The sequence below is a fragment of the Miniopterus natalensis genome, chromosome 14 (assembly GCF_054644295.1).
Source record: "Miniopterus natalensis isolate mMinNat1 chromosome 14, mMinNat1.hap1, whole genome shotgun sequence".
Classification (NCBI taxonomy): domain Eukaryota; kingdom Metazoa; phylum Chordata; class Mammalia; order Chiroptera; family Miniopteridae; genus Miniopterus; species Miniopterus natalensis.
In genome coordinates this window covers 23,388,771-23,407,747 of record NC_142094.1, presented here as the reverse complement: position 1 = coordinate 23,407,747, position 18,977 = coordinate 23,388,771, and the positions used below count along the sequence as shown (strand labels likewise).

General features: G+C 40.2%; 1 protein-coding gene and 1 pseudogene across 1 annotated transcript in view; one reads left to right on the top strand and one right to left on the bottom strand.

Moving 5' to 3' along the window:
- Positions 1-12,572, top strand: part of STOX1 (storkhead box 1) — a 50,177-nt gene extending 37,605 nt beyond the window's left edge. Inside the window, exons 2-4 of the mRNA XM_087824383.1 lie at positions 3,147-3,299; positions 4,979-7,349; positions 11,542-12,572. Coding sequence (XP_087680509.1) covers positions 3,147-3,299; positions 4,979-7,349; positions 11,542-11,689 — 2,672 coding nt within the window. The 3' untranslated portion in view covers positions 11,690-12,572. The remainder of the gene's footprint in view (positions 1-3,146; positions 3,300-4,978; positions 7,350-11,541) is intronic.
- LOC107526039 (interferon-inducible double-stranded RNA-dependent protein kinase activator A pseudogene) lies at positions 7,955-8,860 on the bottom strand (annotated as a pseudogene).
- Positions 12,573-18,977: the final 6,405 nt, after the last annotated feature.

Sequence of the window (18,977 nt, the reverse complement as noted above, 5' to 3'; positions counted from 1 at the left end):
ACAAATGTTGAATCCCTATGTTGTACACCTGAAACTAATATTGAATGTCAACTGTAATTAAAAATAAATTTAAAAAATAAAAATACATAAAAATTTAAAAATAAAATACACATTTCCCACACCTATAGGAATTATTTCTAAGAGTGTCTTTGGATTTGGCAAGCAGTGTTAGGATTCTTTTTAAAAAGTTTGGCCGGCGTGGCTCAGCGGTTTAGCATCAACCTAGGATCCAGGAGATAACTGGTTCGATTCCTGGTCAGGGCACATGCCTGGGTTGCGGGCTCGATCCCCAGTGGGGGGCGTGCAGGAGGCAGCCGATCAATGACTGTCTCATCATTGATGTTTCTGTCTCTCTCTCTCCCCCTGTCCTTTCCTCTCTCTCACGTCAATGAAAACACACATATATATATATATATATATATATATATATATATATATATATATATATATATTTTAAAGTTGTTCAGGATTTTTGAAATGGAAGAAAAAGTTCTGTTTCTCATGCATTTCTGCTTGTCAACCAAATCTAGTGTTTTCTGGAAAATCTATTTTTTAACTTTTATTTTGAAATAATAATGTACAGGAGGTTGCAAAGAAATGTATAGGAACATCCCATGCACCCTTCCCCCTAGTCCCATGAAAAACCTATTTAGACTATAAGCTTTCCTATGAGAAAAGGAAAGGAGCTTAAGGACTGAACTAGAAAATGGGCTGTTTCAGGTCCAGCCCAAAGGCATAGTAGAGACCCAAATAATGGACCCCTGTAACAACTTCCTTGTGTCATTTACATAGAAATGAGCTGCCTCGGGGATCCACCCTCCCCCCACCCCCATCTCAGAGTTCAGAGTGACTAGGCTTAGGGTAGGGGTGAAGTGAGGCTTGAAAGTGTATTGTGTGGTTGAGCTAGATCTTCTTAGGTTTTGCTCTCTACTCCAGTACCTTAGCCCGTATCTTCCTAGGAGAGAGGACCTTTCCCCCCTCCTCTCTGAATTAAGGACTTCTAGTCCACATGGAGTGGCAGCAGGTAGTCAGTTTAAGATCACATACAAGAAAAAAGTCACAGCTTTTTGGGAGATGAGGAAGAGAGATATATAAAAGTTTAACATCTCTTAAATAAGCACACAGTTATGTTAGAGAAGTATACAAATATTTGAAATTGTACTTTAATTTTATGATTTGTGTGGTCAAAGAGGGAGGTGAAAGAGAAGAAAGTGAATCTCAGACGTGGAGGGAAAAAAGAAAGGCAAAGAGGAAATGAAGTTTAGGAGAGAGGTTTATTACCCTTAGCTCAGAGAGCACCATCTCCTATCCCTGCCCTTTGAAATGCGAGGTATTGAGTAGCCATTCATTGAGGTTTCTCAGAATCCAGTGGGGCAGCCACGAGTACACCAGGAGAAGAGCTTCCCTAGGCTGCCAGAACAGCAGCTCTGTCCTGTGTGTGACTTTCCAAGGCGGACAGACCAGCGTGAGGTGTGACAGCAAACTGCTCATCGGCTTCCTTGAGGGAGTACTTTATCCCAGTTCAGATACAGTAGGTACTATGGGCCTCTCAGCAGCTTTGGCTGCAACCCTCCCCGCCAGTCCTCACCACCTTCCCTGCAGCTGTCCCCGCAGGATGTGTATGTCTAAGCTTTCTCAGTTCTTTGGCTTCCTTGTGGCTACACTTGACTCCCCCATGTAGACTTTATTTGTTGAATGGTTAGCTACTTTAACATTGCTGTCATTAACACCCTTACCCCTACTGCTCCAGAGGGACATCGCCTGGGAGATTGTTAGAAATACAGAATCACAGGTTCCGCTTCAGACCTTCCGAATCAGAGTCTGTGCATTAGCACACTCCCCTGATGATTCTCATCTGCACATTCAACTTTCAGAAGCACTGCTGGCCTCTCTGCCTCTCATCCTTTCTTGTCACTTCATCTGCCAGAAACCAGACTAAAATCACCTTGAGACTCAGGGCTCCTTCCTAATCTTCATACTGGTTTTTTAAAATGTCCTAATATACCCCAAGACTAGCTCCTCAAACCCCCCTTTCTACCCTTCATCTTGTCATTCCCATTTCCCCCTCCCGTTCCTATCCATTCTCCCCCATCTAACTTTACGGAGACCAGATAACCTTGCCCAGCTGACAGTTTTCCTTCTATGGATCATTGTATTTCTGGGCATCTGCCACCCTTGGTTGTTTCCTCAAGGTCTCAGATGAAGTAATATCTTCCTCATTTCTAAGCTAGTTCTACCTGTGCCTTTTATCCCACTGACATTTGGCAATGGAGAACTTTTTGGTTGCTGCAAATGTGGGAGATATTACTGGCATCTAGTAGAGGGCAATAGCGCTACCAAACACCTACAATGCACAAGACAGCCCCGCGCAACGAAAGTGAGCGCACACAGGCCTCATCTTGTAACGCCCCTGATCCCATTCTGTACAAGACTGCGATAGTGTGAACGGTAGCCAGTTTCCTATTTGTCGACCCGGAGCCTCTTTTTCTTTCCAAGGAGACCGAGTGTCTACATGGATGTGATCGAAGGCCCTCTGCAGGGTGCCTCCGGGGCCCTCCATAGTGACTGGGCGTCCCTTCAGAGTGGTGTTGACATTTTCTAGAATGTCAGCAGTCTGATTGCTGAGAATGGTCTTCATCCTCGTAGTATATGTGGCAAAGAGAGTTCAAATCTTAACCATTCCAATCAGGAAAGTGTGGAATGATTAAAATAATGGATTAGGTGTCAGAAGACCTATTTCTGTCACTACTTGCTTTTAGACGTTGCAACAATTACTTGAGTTTTTTTATGGCTTTGTATATTTTAAATATAGTTAATATGAAAAATGTTTTGAAATATGTGAATTGTCATATAAGCATTGTTCGATCAGAACTCTGATAGCGCTTTGTGAATTTCTTATGGAAACTTTTCTTGTACTGACAACTACTACAAACTTCTTAAAAGTAGGGACTGTAATGTAAACCTTTTTCTTCTACAGTTTCTATTTTTGTGCATTTCATGTTAACCGATTCTGAGTAAGGACTGATGAAAGAATAGCAGTTCTACCTGCTATTTAGTCTTTATAAATATACTTGATTCATTAATTTCAAATATTTTATACTCCATGAAATTTATCACCTTTCCTTTTCTTTAAATCTCCAATTTAGGTGATGTCTTTCCAGTGCAAATGAATCCAATAGCCCAATCACAGTTTATACCTTTGGCTGAAGTTCTTTGCTGTGCTATATCTGACATGAATGCTGCTCAGGCTGTAGTAACACAGGAATCATTGTTGGAGCATTTGATGAAACATTACCCAGGTAGAGTAACAAGTTCTTCTCTATTAGTTCATTGCATGTGCTTGGTGGTTTCTATTTATAAATCATCTTAAACACAAATAAGCTGGGTGATATCCTTTTTTTTTCTGTTATAGAACCTTATATTAGAGCCCTGCCAGGAAGAGGCCTGCATCAACAAATTTGTTAAGGGTATTTATTTTACGTCCTAATGAACTTTTTAAAAAACAGTGCGTATGGCAATAAATAAGACTATAGAAAAAAATGCAAATGAAAAAAGCAAAAGTTTGTTTCTTCCCCCACCTCCTATCCTTCCATTGCTACTTCCCAGAGGTGATAATTTCTATTGTCTGTACTTTCTTATGTATACTTTCAAAAAATATATTTGAGTACATGTATCCTTTTTTTGAATAACATAAATTGGATCATTCTGTACATTATTTCTGCACCTTTTTTTAACTTACAAGCATATTTTGGAAGTCTTTCTGTATCAGCATATATTGATCTCATTTTTTTCATAGGAAAAGTAACCACTTAGAGTATGGCCACCCAAAGGAAACCAAGGTTAACATTGGTATATTTTCTTCCAGTGTTATACTTTTTTTAAAACTTTTATTAGTATTTATGTTGAACTTATTCCAGGGCCATAAGTTTTTGTTTTGTCAGTTCTCCTGGGACATCTTTTCCTTCTGTGCAACCTCCTCTCCTGGTTTAGGAATAATCTGCTCTTTTTCAGTAGGATCATCTCCATGTGGCAGGAAGAGCTCATGTAGGGGGTAATCCTCCCATGCGCTCTGTGCATCTTGGGAGTTTGTTCACCTGGATGTGCTCAATGACCAGAGAATCTACATCTAAACCCTTAAGTTCAGCATCACTCCCTGCATTTTTAAGCATGTGCAGCAAGAATTCAGCACTCCTTTGGGGCAACTGACTGTGTCCAGTCCCCACTGGTTGGCCTGGGCACACCTACCAACCCCACCATTGTAATGATGGAATGGCACTCATTGCTTCTGTAAAGTGACATCCTTCAGATACTAGTGGCTTTTTGGATATGCATACCCTCGATGGCCTGGATGGTTTCACGAGTGTTCTTAAAGTAAACACGAATATTTGAACCTCTCGATCTGCATGACTTTCTGGGGTTTTCTAAGTGAGTAGCGAACGATTCTCAGAGGTCACCTCTGGCCACTTTCAGGAAGAGCCTTCCAGTGTTATACATTTTGAACGTTGTTTTCACAATATAATTTTCAACCCCACTATTTTGAAAAGGACATTTCTTAGGTAGTTTGCTCTCACCCAAGCATGAACTGGTTTTCATTTTCTCTTTAGATTCTTAAGATTTAAGCTATGAGACTGGTTTTCAAAAACTCTCATGTTTGCTCTTAAGAATACTTTCCTTAGGGAAAATTTAAATTTCTAATGGGGCTGTATTACTTCATGTTTGTATTTGAATGAACTCAGATTATTTTCCTCTACTTAACTATTAGCCTAGCCATATGTCTTTGTGTGGACCAAATTATATTTCTATTATTCAGTTAAGTTATGATTACTGTTAATACTTCTTTGGCATTTTAATTACATATATTGTGTTATAATTAGCTCTAGGTTCATCAAGCAAATGTGTGGTTATTTCTGTGTTACTGATTCACTCATTAAAATGTTTCTTATTCAGAATTTATCAGTGTAAAATGCTTTTGTTTTAGGCATTGCAATTCCATCTCAAGATATTCTCTACACCACTCTGGGAACCCTGATTAAAGAAAGGAAGATTTATCACACTGGAGAAGGCTACTTCATAGTTACTCCTCAAACTTACTTCATCACAAATACAACTACTCCTCAAGAAAATCAGAGAGTCCAATCAGATGAAAATCATGTGATACCAACGTGCATCACGTATCTGGTGAGCATGGAGAGCTGTGCAGAGTTTGCAGAGTTAGCCAAAGAAAATGCTGCCCTCATTTCCCATTGTCAGTCTTGCCAGTGTTTCCCTGATGTGTGCACTCAGGATCTACAGGAACCACCAGCTGCTGCAGAAGTGACTAGAAAAGGCCAGAAAGGCCTTGGGGAATCCAAATCTTTGGTACAGAATCGAGCAGTTTCAGTGTCTGAAGAGAATCATGTTTCTGAGAGCACCAAACCTTTACCATACACAAAAGACAGAGAAAAAGGCAAGAAGTTTGGCTTTAGCCTCTTCTGGCGCAGTATATCCAGAAAGGAGAAGTCCAGAACAGAGCATAGCAGTTTCTCTGCTCAATTCCCACCGGAAGAATGGCCTGTTCGAGATGAAGATAACTTGGATAATATCCCTCGAGACATTGAACATGAGATAATCAAACGAATTAATCCCATTCTGACTGTTGACAACTTAATCAAACATACTGTCCTAATGCAAAAATACGAAGAACAGAAAAAATATAATAGCCAGGGCACTTCCACTGATATGCTGACAGCCCGGCATAAATATCCTTTAAGAGAGGGAGTTAAGAAAAGACAGGGCCAGTCTGCAAAGCCTCGAAGGCGAGGCCGTTCTCATAGGGATAGACACAAAGCCAGGAGTCAGGGAAGTGAGCCTCAGCCAGGAAGCATTAGACTGGAGAAACACCTCAAACTCCCTGATGCACAGCCCACCCCCAGAATTAAAAGCCCAAATGAAGCAGTAGTTCAGAAACCACTTGGTGAGAACCCATCAGAGTTAGGTTCCCATTTGATTTACAAAAAGAGAATCAGTAATCCTTTCCAGGGTTTGTCTCACCGAAGGAGCCTGGTAACCAAAGGGCACAACATCCAGAAGACCAGTGATCTGAAACCCAGCCAGATTAGACCAAAGGGAAAGCCTTTCCAAAGGTCAAGATCTTTAGATTCCTCACGAATCTTTGAGAGGAAGGCCCAACAGCCATATGCTGAACAATGTAATGATAAACTGAGGGCAGAATCCATTTGTATGAATAACTCTACTGTCAAACTTATCAGTGATGACTTTGGAGATCACCTCTTAAATTACTCTCAATGCAGTGTTTCGCAGAATGCTAGTCAATACTGTTCCTTTAGGGAAAGCATGCTGACACACGATGTGCATGGTAGAGAAAACAAGGTAATCCCTGAAGTCTTGAGAAAAAGTTATTCTCACTTTGACACATTAGGGGAGGCAAAAGAAACACAGAGTGTCCTTCCATCACCAGGTCCCTCCTCTTTAGAACAAACATCCTCTGCTTGTAGATTAGTTGATAAAACAACACACCAGTTCCAAAATCTTGGTCTTTCAGATTATCCACTTGGTGTGAACCATTTGAGACAACCTGAGCGTCAAGACAGAGACTCAGAGGAAACACGAATGAGAAAGGCATTTTTGCAGGAAGCAGAGACTGTGAGCCTAGAAAATGAAGTGCTTTCTGACGATGACCAAGCATTGTATCAAAATAAAGCAGAAGGTGACGATGGTACCTGCAGTTCATTGTATCTGGATGAGGATGACTTTTCTGAGATTGATGATTTGTGTCAAATGCTGCCTGGCCACACTCAGTATTCCTTTACTGGGGGAAGCACCTGGAATCATTTAGGAAAACAAAAGGTAACTGCATCATCTCTGACTGAGTACAACAGCAAAATTCAGAGGTTTGAGCCTCAGCTGCTTAAAGGAAATGAATGTTACAAACCCTCTGTGTTGCTCACTAACCCAGGTGAAAGCCAAAAACCTAATCTCTCTGCTGAAAGCTGTGACCTCAATTCAGGGACCCAGTCTGGTTTTAACTATGAAGAGGAACCCAGTGTTGCTAAATGTGTACAGGCCTCAGCATCTGCTGAGGAAAGTATATTTGATTACTACAGCTCAAGGAAAGCCAACTCTGAGGCTGAAGCCCCGCAAGACTCTGTTGGTGACACAGGAAAGAAACCAGCTAGCTGGACTCAGAGTGCTCAGAATCAGGAAATGAGAAAACAGTTCACACAGAAGTTAGAACTTTTCAACACTTCACACATGCCAGCGATGGCTCAGGATATCCAACATGAACACAGTCACTTGGAAGGAACAGAAAATCAAAGTATGGCAGGAGATAGTGGAATAGATTCTCCACGGTAAGTGTATATAAAAGTGATTAGCAAGTATCCCACAGGAATTATTAAAATTCAGGGCATATTGAGTTACCTAGTGGGAGACTCCTGAGTAAACTTTATAATGATACGATTTTGCCAGCCTTTATTTTACTGAAAAAATTATATAAAGTTACAATGAAATCTCTTATATAATAAAATATAGTTCATTTTTTGGAAGCAATTAAAAATTTTAATAACAGCTAGGAGATAATTAAATCTGGAGTGTTGATGGAATCTATGAAAGAAATTTAGAAACACACAAACTCAAACATTACAATAAATGTTTTACTTGGAAAGGGTGAAAGAGGAACTTTTTTTTTTAAGTCCTCACCTGAGGACATGCTTAGAGAGAGGAAGGAAGTGAGAGAGAGGAGAGAGAGAGAGAGAGAAACATTGATTGGTTGCCTTCCATACTTGCCCTGACCCAACCAGAGATCAAACCTGAAACCCAGGTACATGCCCTGACCAGAATAGAACCAGTAACCTTTCTGTGCACGGGAGGACCCTCCAACCAATTGAGCCACTCCAGCTGGGTGAAAGAGGATCTTTTTATGTGCTGCTGAAGGGTTTTCTGACTTGCTCCAAGTTTACATTCTTTCTGTTATCAAAGCATTGTGAGTGGCATCACTCTGTGATTGCCTGAGGAGATCCCATCTGTGATGGAACTGGTGGACAGTTCATCAAGACACTGTCTGTTGGCCCTCAGTTCTTCTATATCCAAATATGTTATATTAAAGCTGTGTTCCTTGGCAATTTCACTAAGCAGTTGGATGTAATCTGTCTTTGGAACACTGAGGAGGCTTCTTTTCAATAGGTTGATCTTTTTACCAGGAGAATTCCTCAAGGAAAGCCAAGTACATCCTAAAGAATGTCCTACTACATTTGTTAAAGAATGTGGTTCTCTGGAGAAATATTACTGAGTTTGGCAAGAAATTTCTCAGCAACATTTCTCTTGGCTTGTTTTTTAGATGTCCCCTTTCCAGTTTCCATAAATGACTCTAGCCTGCAGATTGTGGTATATTCTCTTATGAGCAGGTCCTCCCTCCCGGGAAAGGGTATATTCAGGAAGTCTCCAGCTGTGATGAATAGCCAGTTCCTGTAATGAACCAGTGGGCTTAAGCTGGTTCTCGGTGGTTGCTTGGAAGGATCAGGCTTTAAGGGGCAGGAACTGCACAGCAAATACTTGCATGGGCTTCCCAGATGTTTATGGCAGCCTCTGCAGCTCCATGTTCTGCCCGCTTCTTATTTGTACCCTCACTTGTGCAGCTTATGTCACCAACAGTTACTGTGAAGGTGAAAGTGGGCACGTGTATTTGCACATCAGATCTTTCACATTCATAAACCGAGATGTTCTTGGTCTTCATGCCCTACTCGTGAAATACCCGAATCAGTGTTTTCCCTGGTTTAGCTCTGATCATCTTCCTCAAACTGAAGGTCTCACTCTCCTCATGCTCCAGCCGAGGGGCTGCCCTACTATGCCAGCTCCGGGACATGGTGAGAAGGGAGGGCTCCATGGCAGGAGGAAGAGCAGTAAGGAGCCACATCCTCGGGCCCAGGGTCTGCAGGTCGGAGGGGTGCTCAGTGCCAGCCGCGGGACTCCCCACTCCCCTCCGGACCCCTCCCTGCTCTGCTTCCTTCCTGCATCCCTCTAGCGAAGGGGGTGGTGGGGGGGGCATAGTTCATTTTTAATGTGAGCCAAAATTTGTGCCACTACTACTAAATCTTGAGTTATTTCTAAAAATAGGAAGGAACTGCTATAAACCAATCACTACTTGAAACAGAGGGTTGGACGTTTTCACTTATATTCCTGATTCTTTCTACACAGGTTGAGAAAGAGATGTGGCTACTTTCCACTAATACTTTTCAGGCCAATCTGTTTGAATAACACTGTTCAGATTATAAGAGTAATGTGGTCAAAATAGAATATTTAAGAAGTACCAAAAAGTATTTAAAAAAATACCTATAATCACCCTGTCATCTAAATACTTTTAAAAGTCCTTTTATATTTAGCATATTTATAATACTTCAGTCTGAATATATTGATCTATATATTTTTTCTGTTGGACTCATATTGTAGTTACTATTTTGCATGTTGCTTTGTTCAATTAATAGTATATCGTGAGCATTCCTCCCATGTTATTTATTAGTTTTCTAAAATGTCATGTTGAAACTTGTCATATATCTTTATTAGTTTTTTCATTATATAAAATTATCGTGTACCTCTTTTTGAAAGAGGAAAGTAAAACAAATGTAAAAGCAAAACTGGAAGTCTCCATTCCTCAACTTTTTCTATTCCCATTCCATAGAGGTGACCTAAATATTTTTAACAGTTTACTATATTCTTTTAGACTTTTTCCTATGCATTTGTAAATATAATTTTTTTGTTGTTAATTTTCAGCCAAGGATATTTTTACCACTGATGAGAGACAGAGAGAAAGAAACATGGATGTGAGAGAGATCGATTGGTTGCTTCCCGCACTCGCCCCAACTGGGGCTAGGGATTGAGCCTGCAACCAAGGTGCATGCCCTTGACCAGAATTGAACCTGTGACCCTTCAGTCTGAGGGCCGACACTCTAACCATGAGCCAAACTGGCTAGGGCATAAATATAATTATTTTTTAACAACAAATCATATAGAGCTGTGGCTTTCTTTTTTCATCTAACTTATCATGGCTATTCTGCAATCAATACATATAGACCCAACTCATTCTTTTTAATGGCTGGTTAGTATTCCATTATGTGGGCTCCATTATTTTCCTTCCTTTGACATTTAGAGCCTCATTGTTTTGCTATAATAAATCTGAAGTGAATGTTCTTACATATAAATATTTGCAGACATTTCTGATTATTTATAACTTAGGCTAAATATCTGGAAATCTGCATTTTTAAAGCATCTTTACTTCTTTATTGTGGAACAGATATTTTCTGCTTGAAACACTAGTTTCATTCATATTAAGTCTTTAAATTATCAAAACATGTTGTCTCCAAAGTAGACAATGGTGGTGTTAATGAACAAGCCATGGGTTCCCTGTCTATCTCTCTGGCAAAAGCTAAACAAAAACAAACCCAAAACAGATAAGGGAAATTACTCCTTGACTTGCAGTTGAGAATTTAAACTTGTGAAATTTTGAGAAATTTCTTAAAAATTGCTTATGAGCCCGGCCAGGCATGACTCAGCAGTTGAGCATCAACCTAGGATCAAGGTTTGATTCCCGGTCAGGGCACATGCCTGGGTTGCGGGCTCGATCCCCAGTTGCAGGAGGCAGCCGATCAATGACTCATCATTGATGTTTCTCTCTCTCTCCCTCTCCTTTCCTCTCTCTGAAATCAATAAAGATATATATTTTAAAAAATTGCTTATGATTTAAAACAACAACTTACAACTATACTCCTTAAAGACGTATAGAGAAAAAGGGAGGGAAGATAGCATTTGAACATCATGAGCCATATTTTTATAAGGATCCAGGGGACAGAGATAAACAAAATATCATTGCTACCTGTAGGAAGCTTACAATTAAATTTAGTTGAGGAGACCAACAAATAATAAACAGACAAATTGAATTCAAGAACAAAGCATAAGCTCTTCATAACTGCCAAAGAGATATGGAATTAAGAGTGATGAGCTGTATGGGAGACTTATTGGAGGATATTTTGAGACATATCTTAATGTAATGGACATGATGAAGAGGAGGCAAGGTGGAAAAAAGGGAGTGTCAAAAGCAAAATGCCCAAACAGTAATGTGGTGGAAGCAAGGCAACTGTGTTGGATAAGGGACTAACAGCTTGCATCTCCATGGAAGGGAACATTGTCAGTATTGGAAACTATTGTAGTTAGCTCTCCCCTTCCATATGACTTCTCAAAAAATAAGTTACATAAGATTATATTGGTTACTTCAGTTGTATAGAAGAGTTCTTCAGGAACTTATTTCGGTCTGTACTTGATACTGGGTCTGAGAACAGGTGATGTGCAGAAAATATGAACTTCTTGGAAAGCAGCTGTCAAATAACTGAGGTACTATTGTGAAACATTTAAAATGTAAAAAGTACTTCAGATTAAGTGCAACTTAGTGTTGGTAAATGCTATACTGCTGCAAAGAAACAAATGACAGTATAATGCCTTGATTAGAAATTCAGTCCCTTTTGAAGATAATAATTCTATTTTTAATATTTTTAGGACACAGAGTCTGGCATCTAATAATTCAGTCATTCTGGATGGTCTAAAAAGAAGACAGAATTTTCTGCAGAACTTTGAAGGCGCAAAGAGCAGTCAAGCACTCACAACCAATTCCCTGCTACAACTAACTCCAGTCATAAATGTTTAATTCTTATTTTTTTTGAAAACTTTTTGTAAAAATGTACAGCATCATATAGAGTGTTTTAATCAACTGAGTGTATAAGAATTCTCTAAAGCCAAGTGTATATGTTATTAATCTCATTACATTGTTCTAATTACTGTCCCCCCCCCCCTTTTTTGACCTTTTAAAGAATTTTTAAAGCTTATTTTACTGTAAATTCGTTGGGAATACATAGTTTGTTTGTTATGGAAAAAACCACACCTGTGGACTCCTTTGTCTTCTTCCAATGAAGTGTAATTGCTTTGAATTTTCATTAGTTTCTCAGATACACAGGATGCTGCCATACTGCCCAGTGTGAATGTCTCCCCACACTAATACCGAGTTGTTATGTTAAGTGGATCTCACCAGATTTCAGTACAAAAAAATCCTGAATACAGTGTTTTGGGGTTGCAAAAATACTTTCCTTACAACTAAAATCTTCTGTGTTCAGAAAGAATTTACATAAATGTGTTGGGTGCTTTGCAACAAGAATTCCTTCCATCCTATTATTACTGCCAAGGATCTTTTCTGTGACCAGCTTGAACATGAATAGCTCCATGTTGTGGATCACTGGCAATGTCCAAAATACCTGTGGCAATAAGCATCTGGCTCTACTATGTCTCTAGTTCCTCTCCTCATTTGAGGCTCTCCTTATAGCACGGCAGTGAGAAGTCAAGATGTTCTCAGATGGCATGGAGATGGAAGCAGCAGAATGGTTGCAAATGACTTGTGAGTAAAAGGGAGGTTCTGAATTAGAGATTTAGAGAAGAGAAGCCATTTTATCCATTCCCACTCATGGTAAGACCTGCGTAGCTTTGCCAGAATTTTTTTCTGGAAGGCCTTTTCAGACCAGCCAGTGGAATGGTCAGTTCTCTTGGGGGAACATGGAGCAGTCGAGGCAGGTTTTATGTAGATGCTAATGCTGATTTGTGGCTGAGGATGTTTCTTTTGAGAGGTTTCTAAAGATTTTCAAGGCCTTAGATCTCAAGGATAATTGAGTAATTGGAGAGTGTTTCTTAACTCTCACTGGCCTGGGACTGGTGGAGGCAAGGTGAAGCTCAGCACTGTGGAGAGCTGTCTCCAGGTCCAGTGGAGAGGAGGGGAAGTCAGATACCCTGCTCTGTTTTGCAGTGGTCGGACCACTCAGCCCTGATTATTGGTTTTCAGTGGCCCTGACCAATCTATCCAAGAAGATTAGCTGTGGTCACAAGGATATTCGAAACCCTGGACAAAGTACCAAGAAGAGTAATCTGGGTAGAAAAACCTTGTGGAGGAGGCATTGTTTTAGAGGGGTCATATAGCTTGGAATTAGCATCAGTAAATGGGAGTTAGGAGAAAGATTCAGCTCAGTATGAAGAATGTCCCATTAGTCAAAACGATAGATGAAATAGGCAGCTTTGTAAATGAATGAATTTCCCATTATTTAGGGCATTCTTGTAGAGACTTGGTGATCCCTTGACTGATACATTGCAGAGGTATTTCCAGTACTTCATTTAACAGGATGGTTGAACTAGATGATTCTGAAGATTCCTTTCAATGGTAAGGTTTTGCACTTCAGTGAGGGTTATGTTAAATATATCTCAAATCAAAAAAGAAAAAACGAATCCATAAGGATCTTGCGAAATACTGAACTCATGTAAGATTCCTGAGTAGTGCTTTCAGTTTTCCATTTCTGCACCTGTCCCTGCCAATCCTTGGAAAAAGGAGCCCCAACAACTCTTTTTTTTTTTTTTTTTTCCAACAACTCTTTTCTATCTTTGATTTTGGGGACCTGGACAAGTTTTGTGGAGTGAGGAATCCAAAGTCTTGTGGCTCTAACCACATTTAGGGATCAATGAAAGCCATCTAATTTTCCACTAGATGCATTATGACACTCTAAATGTATTAAATGGAGCCTATTATGAAACCAGTAAACTTCCCTTCTATTAAACACAACATATTACTACAGATATTAAGATGGGTATATGTGTTATTAAATTGTTCTTTGGGAGATTATTCTCTATAATAGGTGACTTGCATTTCCCCCCAATATTTTTGTATGTGGAAATTTTAGTTCTTGATTTTTCTTCCCCATTGCAGTCTGTTCTCTAATGAGAAAACTGGTTTCCTGAGGCTGCATGACAACCTGAGCTTAGGAGAAAGACAAGTTTGAATCTCAATTCCAATACTTGGTAGCTGTGTGATGGAGAAAATTACCAAACTTCTCTGATTCAGTTTTCTCATCTGTAAAAGGAAGATGTTACCTATGTTACAGATTGTTGTAAGATTTGAAGATAATCTATTGAAAGTGCCCAATTCAGCAGTCACCTAATATTGTTATAAATCTGTGTGTGTATAATTCTATATATTCACAAAACTTTCTGATAGGTAAATACATGGCCTACTATACAGGTCCTCTGTTTTTGCCAGGTTGACTAGAACCCCTCCAATTAAAGACTCAGTTTAGGTAAAGATTATGAAAGTATTATCAATCAAAATATAAATATGCCTGGGGATGGTATTATGCTTTTGGCTAACAAGTTTTCAGTTAATATTTTATGCTATTAATAGGAATAAAATATTCAAAGCAGGGGCTTGTTATATTAACCAGAGGCTTATTGTGTATTCACAAAATAAGACGTTCATATAATGTGAGATCCTGTTTGCCCTCAATGTGGGAACTCAGACCCCTAGGAATCCTCAGAGAGTAGCTGGCTCCTGGTAAGCTATTTTCTTCTTTTTAAAACAATGTTTTTTATTATTGATTTTTAGAGAGAAGAAGGTAGGAGGAGGGAGGAAGGGAGGGAGAGAGAGAGAGAGGAGAGAGAAACATCAGTGTGAGAGAGAAACATTGATCAGTTGCCACCCATATGCACCCCAGCTGGGGATAGAACCACAACCTAGGTATGTGCCCTGATCAGGAATCGAACCTGCCACCTTTTGGTGTACAGAATGATGCTCCAACCAGCTGAGTCACCTGGCCAGGGCGCTATTTTCTTTTTAAATTTATTTTTCAATTACAGTTTACATTCAATATTATTTGAACTAGTTTCAGGAGTACAGCATAGTGGTAGACAACCATATACTTTACAAAGTGTTCCCTCCGATATTTCCAGTAGTCACCTGGCACACAGTTATTACAATATTATTGACTATATTCCCTATGCTGTGCATTCCCCATGACTATTTTGTAATTACCAATTTGTAGTGTAAGCTATTTTCAACATTTCAAAAATCCTAATAGAAATTGTACATTTCTGTTGACTAATTCCTTGCTAACTAAAATGTTAAACTTGCCAGTGATACCAGCTCAGTAAAGCAACACCATCACATACTGGTGTGACATTGTAAAATTGCATTTGTATTTTATTTATAAAATTAGAAGAATGATTATGAATCAATTATTACTAAATGAAATTTAGCAGACAAAAATTTTTCAAAATGTCAGATCCATGAGATAAAAACAATGGGAAAAGCTGTAGTAGCGAAAAGATTGGGAACCACTACTTTTTGAGAACCCATCCTGAGAAGGCTTTTGGGGAATGGGAAAGACAGACTAGTGTCTAGGGAGTGAGGAAGAGAGACATGAGAGTCATGAAACAATAATGAGGTTATCAAAAAGAAACTAATGACCACTCTGCTGGCCTCTGCAAATCCTCCCATTTGAAACCTTTGAAGTGTGTTCCCTTTTTATCAGCAGTTTCCATTTCTTGAGAATGGTGCCCTCTTCTGGGGTAAATAATGTGACTACTCCCTTCCACAGCTTGATTCAAAATGTGTGTAAAGTAATTGACTAAAGAAACTGAGACCTCTCTCCAGAGGTTAAACAAAATTTTTTAAAATGTTGAATTTTTAAACTGTTTTTAAAAATTGATTTTTACAAAGAGAGGGAGAGAGAAACACCAATATGCTGTCTCCTGCACCCCCCCTATTTGGGATCAAGCCCACACCCTCCCTCCCCCCACTGCATGTGCCCAGACCCGGAATGGAACCAGTGACTGGTCTGGTGCATGTGTTGACACTCAACCACTGAGCCACACTGGCCTGGCAGGTTAAACAAATATTAAAAGTCTTTCCAACTAGTTTGAATTAGGAGCTAGATACATACATAAATATCCGTGTGCTAAATATGTTCAAAGCTGTCTCCAATGCTTTTTTTAAAAAAATATATTTTTTTGGTTTTGGTTTTTTTAAACACTTATCATGCCATGCATTCATAGGGAAGCTCAGGTTCCTTTCCACTGGTTCTCATGAAGTGTGCTTCTCTATGTGGAGCAAGCTGAAGCTTCAGGTGAACCCATGTACCTTTCTCTTTGGCTTCCTTCTTTTTCTAATCATTTTCTTTCACATGTTTCAGGAAGCTGTCTTGGCTCATACACATTATTGTCTTAACTTGCCCTTAACTTGTTTATTCACAACAATGCCCACCGCATCCTGGGTGACATTGTAGACTCTTCCAGTCTTGCCATGGTAACATTTGTGGGGCATTCCTTTTTGAACAGTGCCCATTCCCTTGAGGTCCACAATATCACCTTTCTTGTAGATTCACATGTATGTGGTCAAAGGAACAACCCCACATTTTCTAAAAAATTTAGAGACCCTATAGCGGGTGTCTCTCCTCTTTCTCTTTGTGCTAGTCATTTTGGTGAATTACTGGAAGATGGTAGTTACGGCTGAAAAGTTCCAATGCTTTCAAAACCTGTCAAAACCTCGAGCTAAAAGTATAGATGTAAGCATCATCTACGTAGTACTGTTATATTATCTTGTCCTTCCAAATTCCTTGTGCTATCATCAGGGAAGGCATTTTTGTCCTCACATTACTAACAAAGAACAGGCTTTAGAGCTGGGTTGGCCAAGGTTATGTGGCTAGCAATGGAAACATCCCTCCTGTTCCCTCTTTCATTTTCTCCTTACTTCTTAGTACTCTGAGCATTCTCTGACTCCAGTGTCTCTTGATTAATTTATAATTTCACCTTAAACTATTTTCAGTGTCATAACATTTTAAATTGATAGTTCAGCCCGGCTGGTGTGGCTCAGTGGTTGAGCATCGACCTATGATCCAGGAGGTTGCAGTTAGATTCCCAGTCAGGGGCTGTGCAGGAGGCAGCCAAGCAATGACTCTCATCATTGATGTTTCTCTCTCTCCCTTTCCCTTCCTCTCTCTGAAATCAATAAAGACATATTAAAAAAAAACCCAAAAAGATAGTTCAATTCCTCTTGTCACATAAAATTGGCATGCAGATGCAAAATGATGGCTTTTTACCTTGTTTTCTAAATATGGAGTAAAAGCCCTGTAAGTTTGAGAATGACCAGAGGGAGGAACATTTATAGTCATCTTGTTTATATCTTAAAGTCATAAAGTTTAATGAGCTGAAGCCAAAGGCAAGGGAAATCTTTGTAGAACCTTGAAACACAGCAATAGATGAGGCCCCTCAACTCCTTTAAAGAAATATCAATGACTGGTAAGATACTTGGAAAATAAAGATGTTATAATGAGATTCTATTTTGAATTGTGCATTTTAATCATGCTACCCCTTCATTGTGCTGCCACCCCTCCCCCAATTTCATCAAATACAAATATCTTGAGATTTATAGAGGGGGGAAAAAATTCTCCATTCCCTCATCCCCATTCCCAAGTTTTCTAGTTGATAACCATTGAGAACACATTTGTACTAGTATCCAGTTTTTCCCCCCAGCTAAGCCACAGCTTGGTCAAATTACTTATGACTTGGTTTAATTTGCACACATTTGCCCTTTCCACCTGACAGCAGCCAGAGATTTGATTTGACGAATTTGGGGCTTAGAAAGGCAGGGTTTGTAGTGTCCTAAATCACAGGAGGCCATTCTGAAAAACGCTAATATGTCTCTTGCATAGGGAGAATAGGTCTGCTGTATGACTTCTGACATAAAAATGAATGACAAAAATTGGAGCTAAAATTTTTACTTCATCTGTGTTTGCTCTTCACAACATATTAACGTCTGTTCCTTTTATCCCAATTTTGTATGTATGACATTCTTAGCCACATCCACTCCATGTTCCTATGCACATTATACCCTGTTGTAGGGCTGTGAACTTCACCGTGGTAGAATTGGGGGTGGGGGGTGAGGGATGGGACAAAAGGATTTAGAAAAACACAGATTTAGAGATGCATGGCTATTCTCAATCTAGGGAGAGGTGCATTTTCCCACAATCATTAGCTGAACACTCCTTTTTGTTCACAGTATTGAACCCATAAGGTATAGCCCTTTACTTCAGGCCCATTCATAGTTTCGCAGAAGGCCTGTGGCAATCAGATTTAACATTTGTGGTTTCAGCTACTCAGAACCAATCCTTAAACTCCATGTTATGTTGCAATTTTTCTAAGAAGTTTGATGCTCAGGTTACAAGGCTGGTGTGCTAGACATTGTCTAGTGGTCTGTGAAGTGCTCCTGTACCTACATCTCAGTTGGTCTCTTGTTCTTAAGAGCCGCTAGCTGGTGTTTGAAGAGATTCTGAAAAGAAAGCCAACCAGCTCGGCGAGTGATGTAAGAAAAGGTATCTGCTAAGGAATTAACCCTCTGTGTTGCCAAAAGGTTTCCAATTACATAAGGTTGTATGTAATTCAGGGTCAGTTAATCCCCATTAGTAAAATAAATCCTTTTATTCACTGCAAACACATAATGTGTCAAAGACATTTAGGCTTGTTTTCTCTCCACATTTTCCCTGATTATTAGGTATTTTATGTTTCATGGGAGCAATCTTCCCCAAAACGCTTTGCGAAGAAACTCAAAGCTTTCAGGTCGGTGCGGCAGAAAAGGCACTGATCTCGGATTCGGATCAGTTCTCTAGTCATGACCGCCACCGATTGACTGTGTGACCAGACGAGTAAATCCCCATCTAGGGGTTTAGTTTCCTCTGTTTCAAAAAGGGAATGTGGAAAGGACCTAAAAATAAACAAGGATCAACTTCATGACAGAAACAAGACTTGCGGGACCGTGGTCCTGTCCTGGTCTTCACCTCAAGCCCCCCGAGTCCCTTCGCACCAACACCTTGCCGCAGGCCCGGCGCGAAGCCGTTGGACGTTAACGCTTCACCCGCAATAGGCGGGGCCGAGGCCTGCAGCTTCCGGCGGCGAATGGCGGGGCGGCACGTGGCGCCCCGCCTGTGTCCGGCACGGGGCTGTTCACGCACCAGCCCGCCGCGCGCGCGGGGAGACTTCCCGCCGCCGTTGAGGGGCTTCCTAGTTCCCACACTGCATGCTGGGAAGCCCCGAAGCGTCTCCGCGGTGCCAAGGAGAAAGGTCCGGGGTGGGGGAGG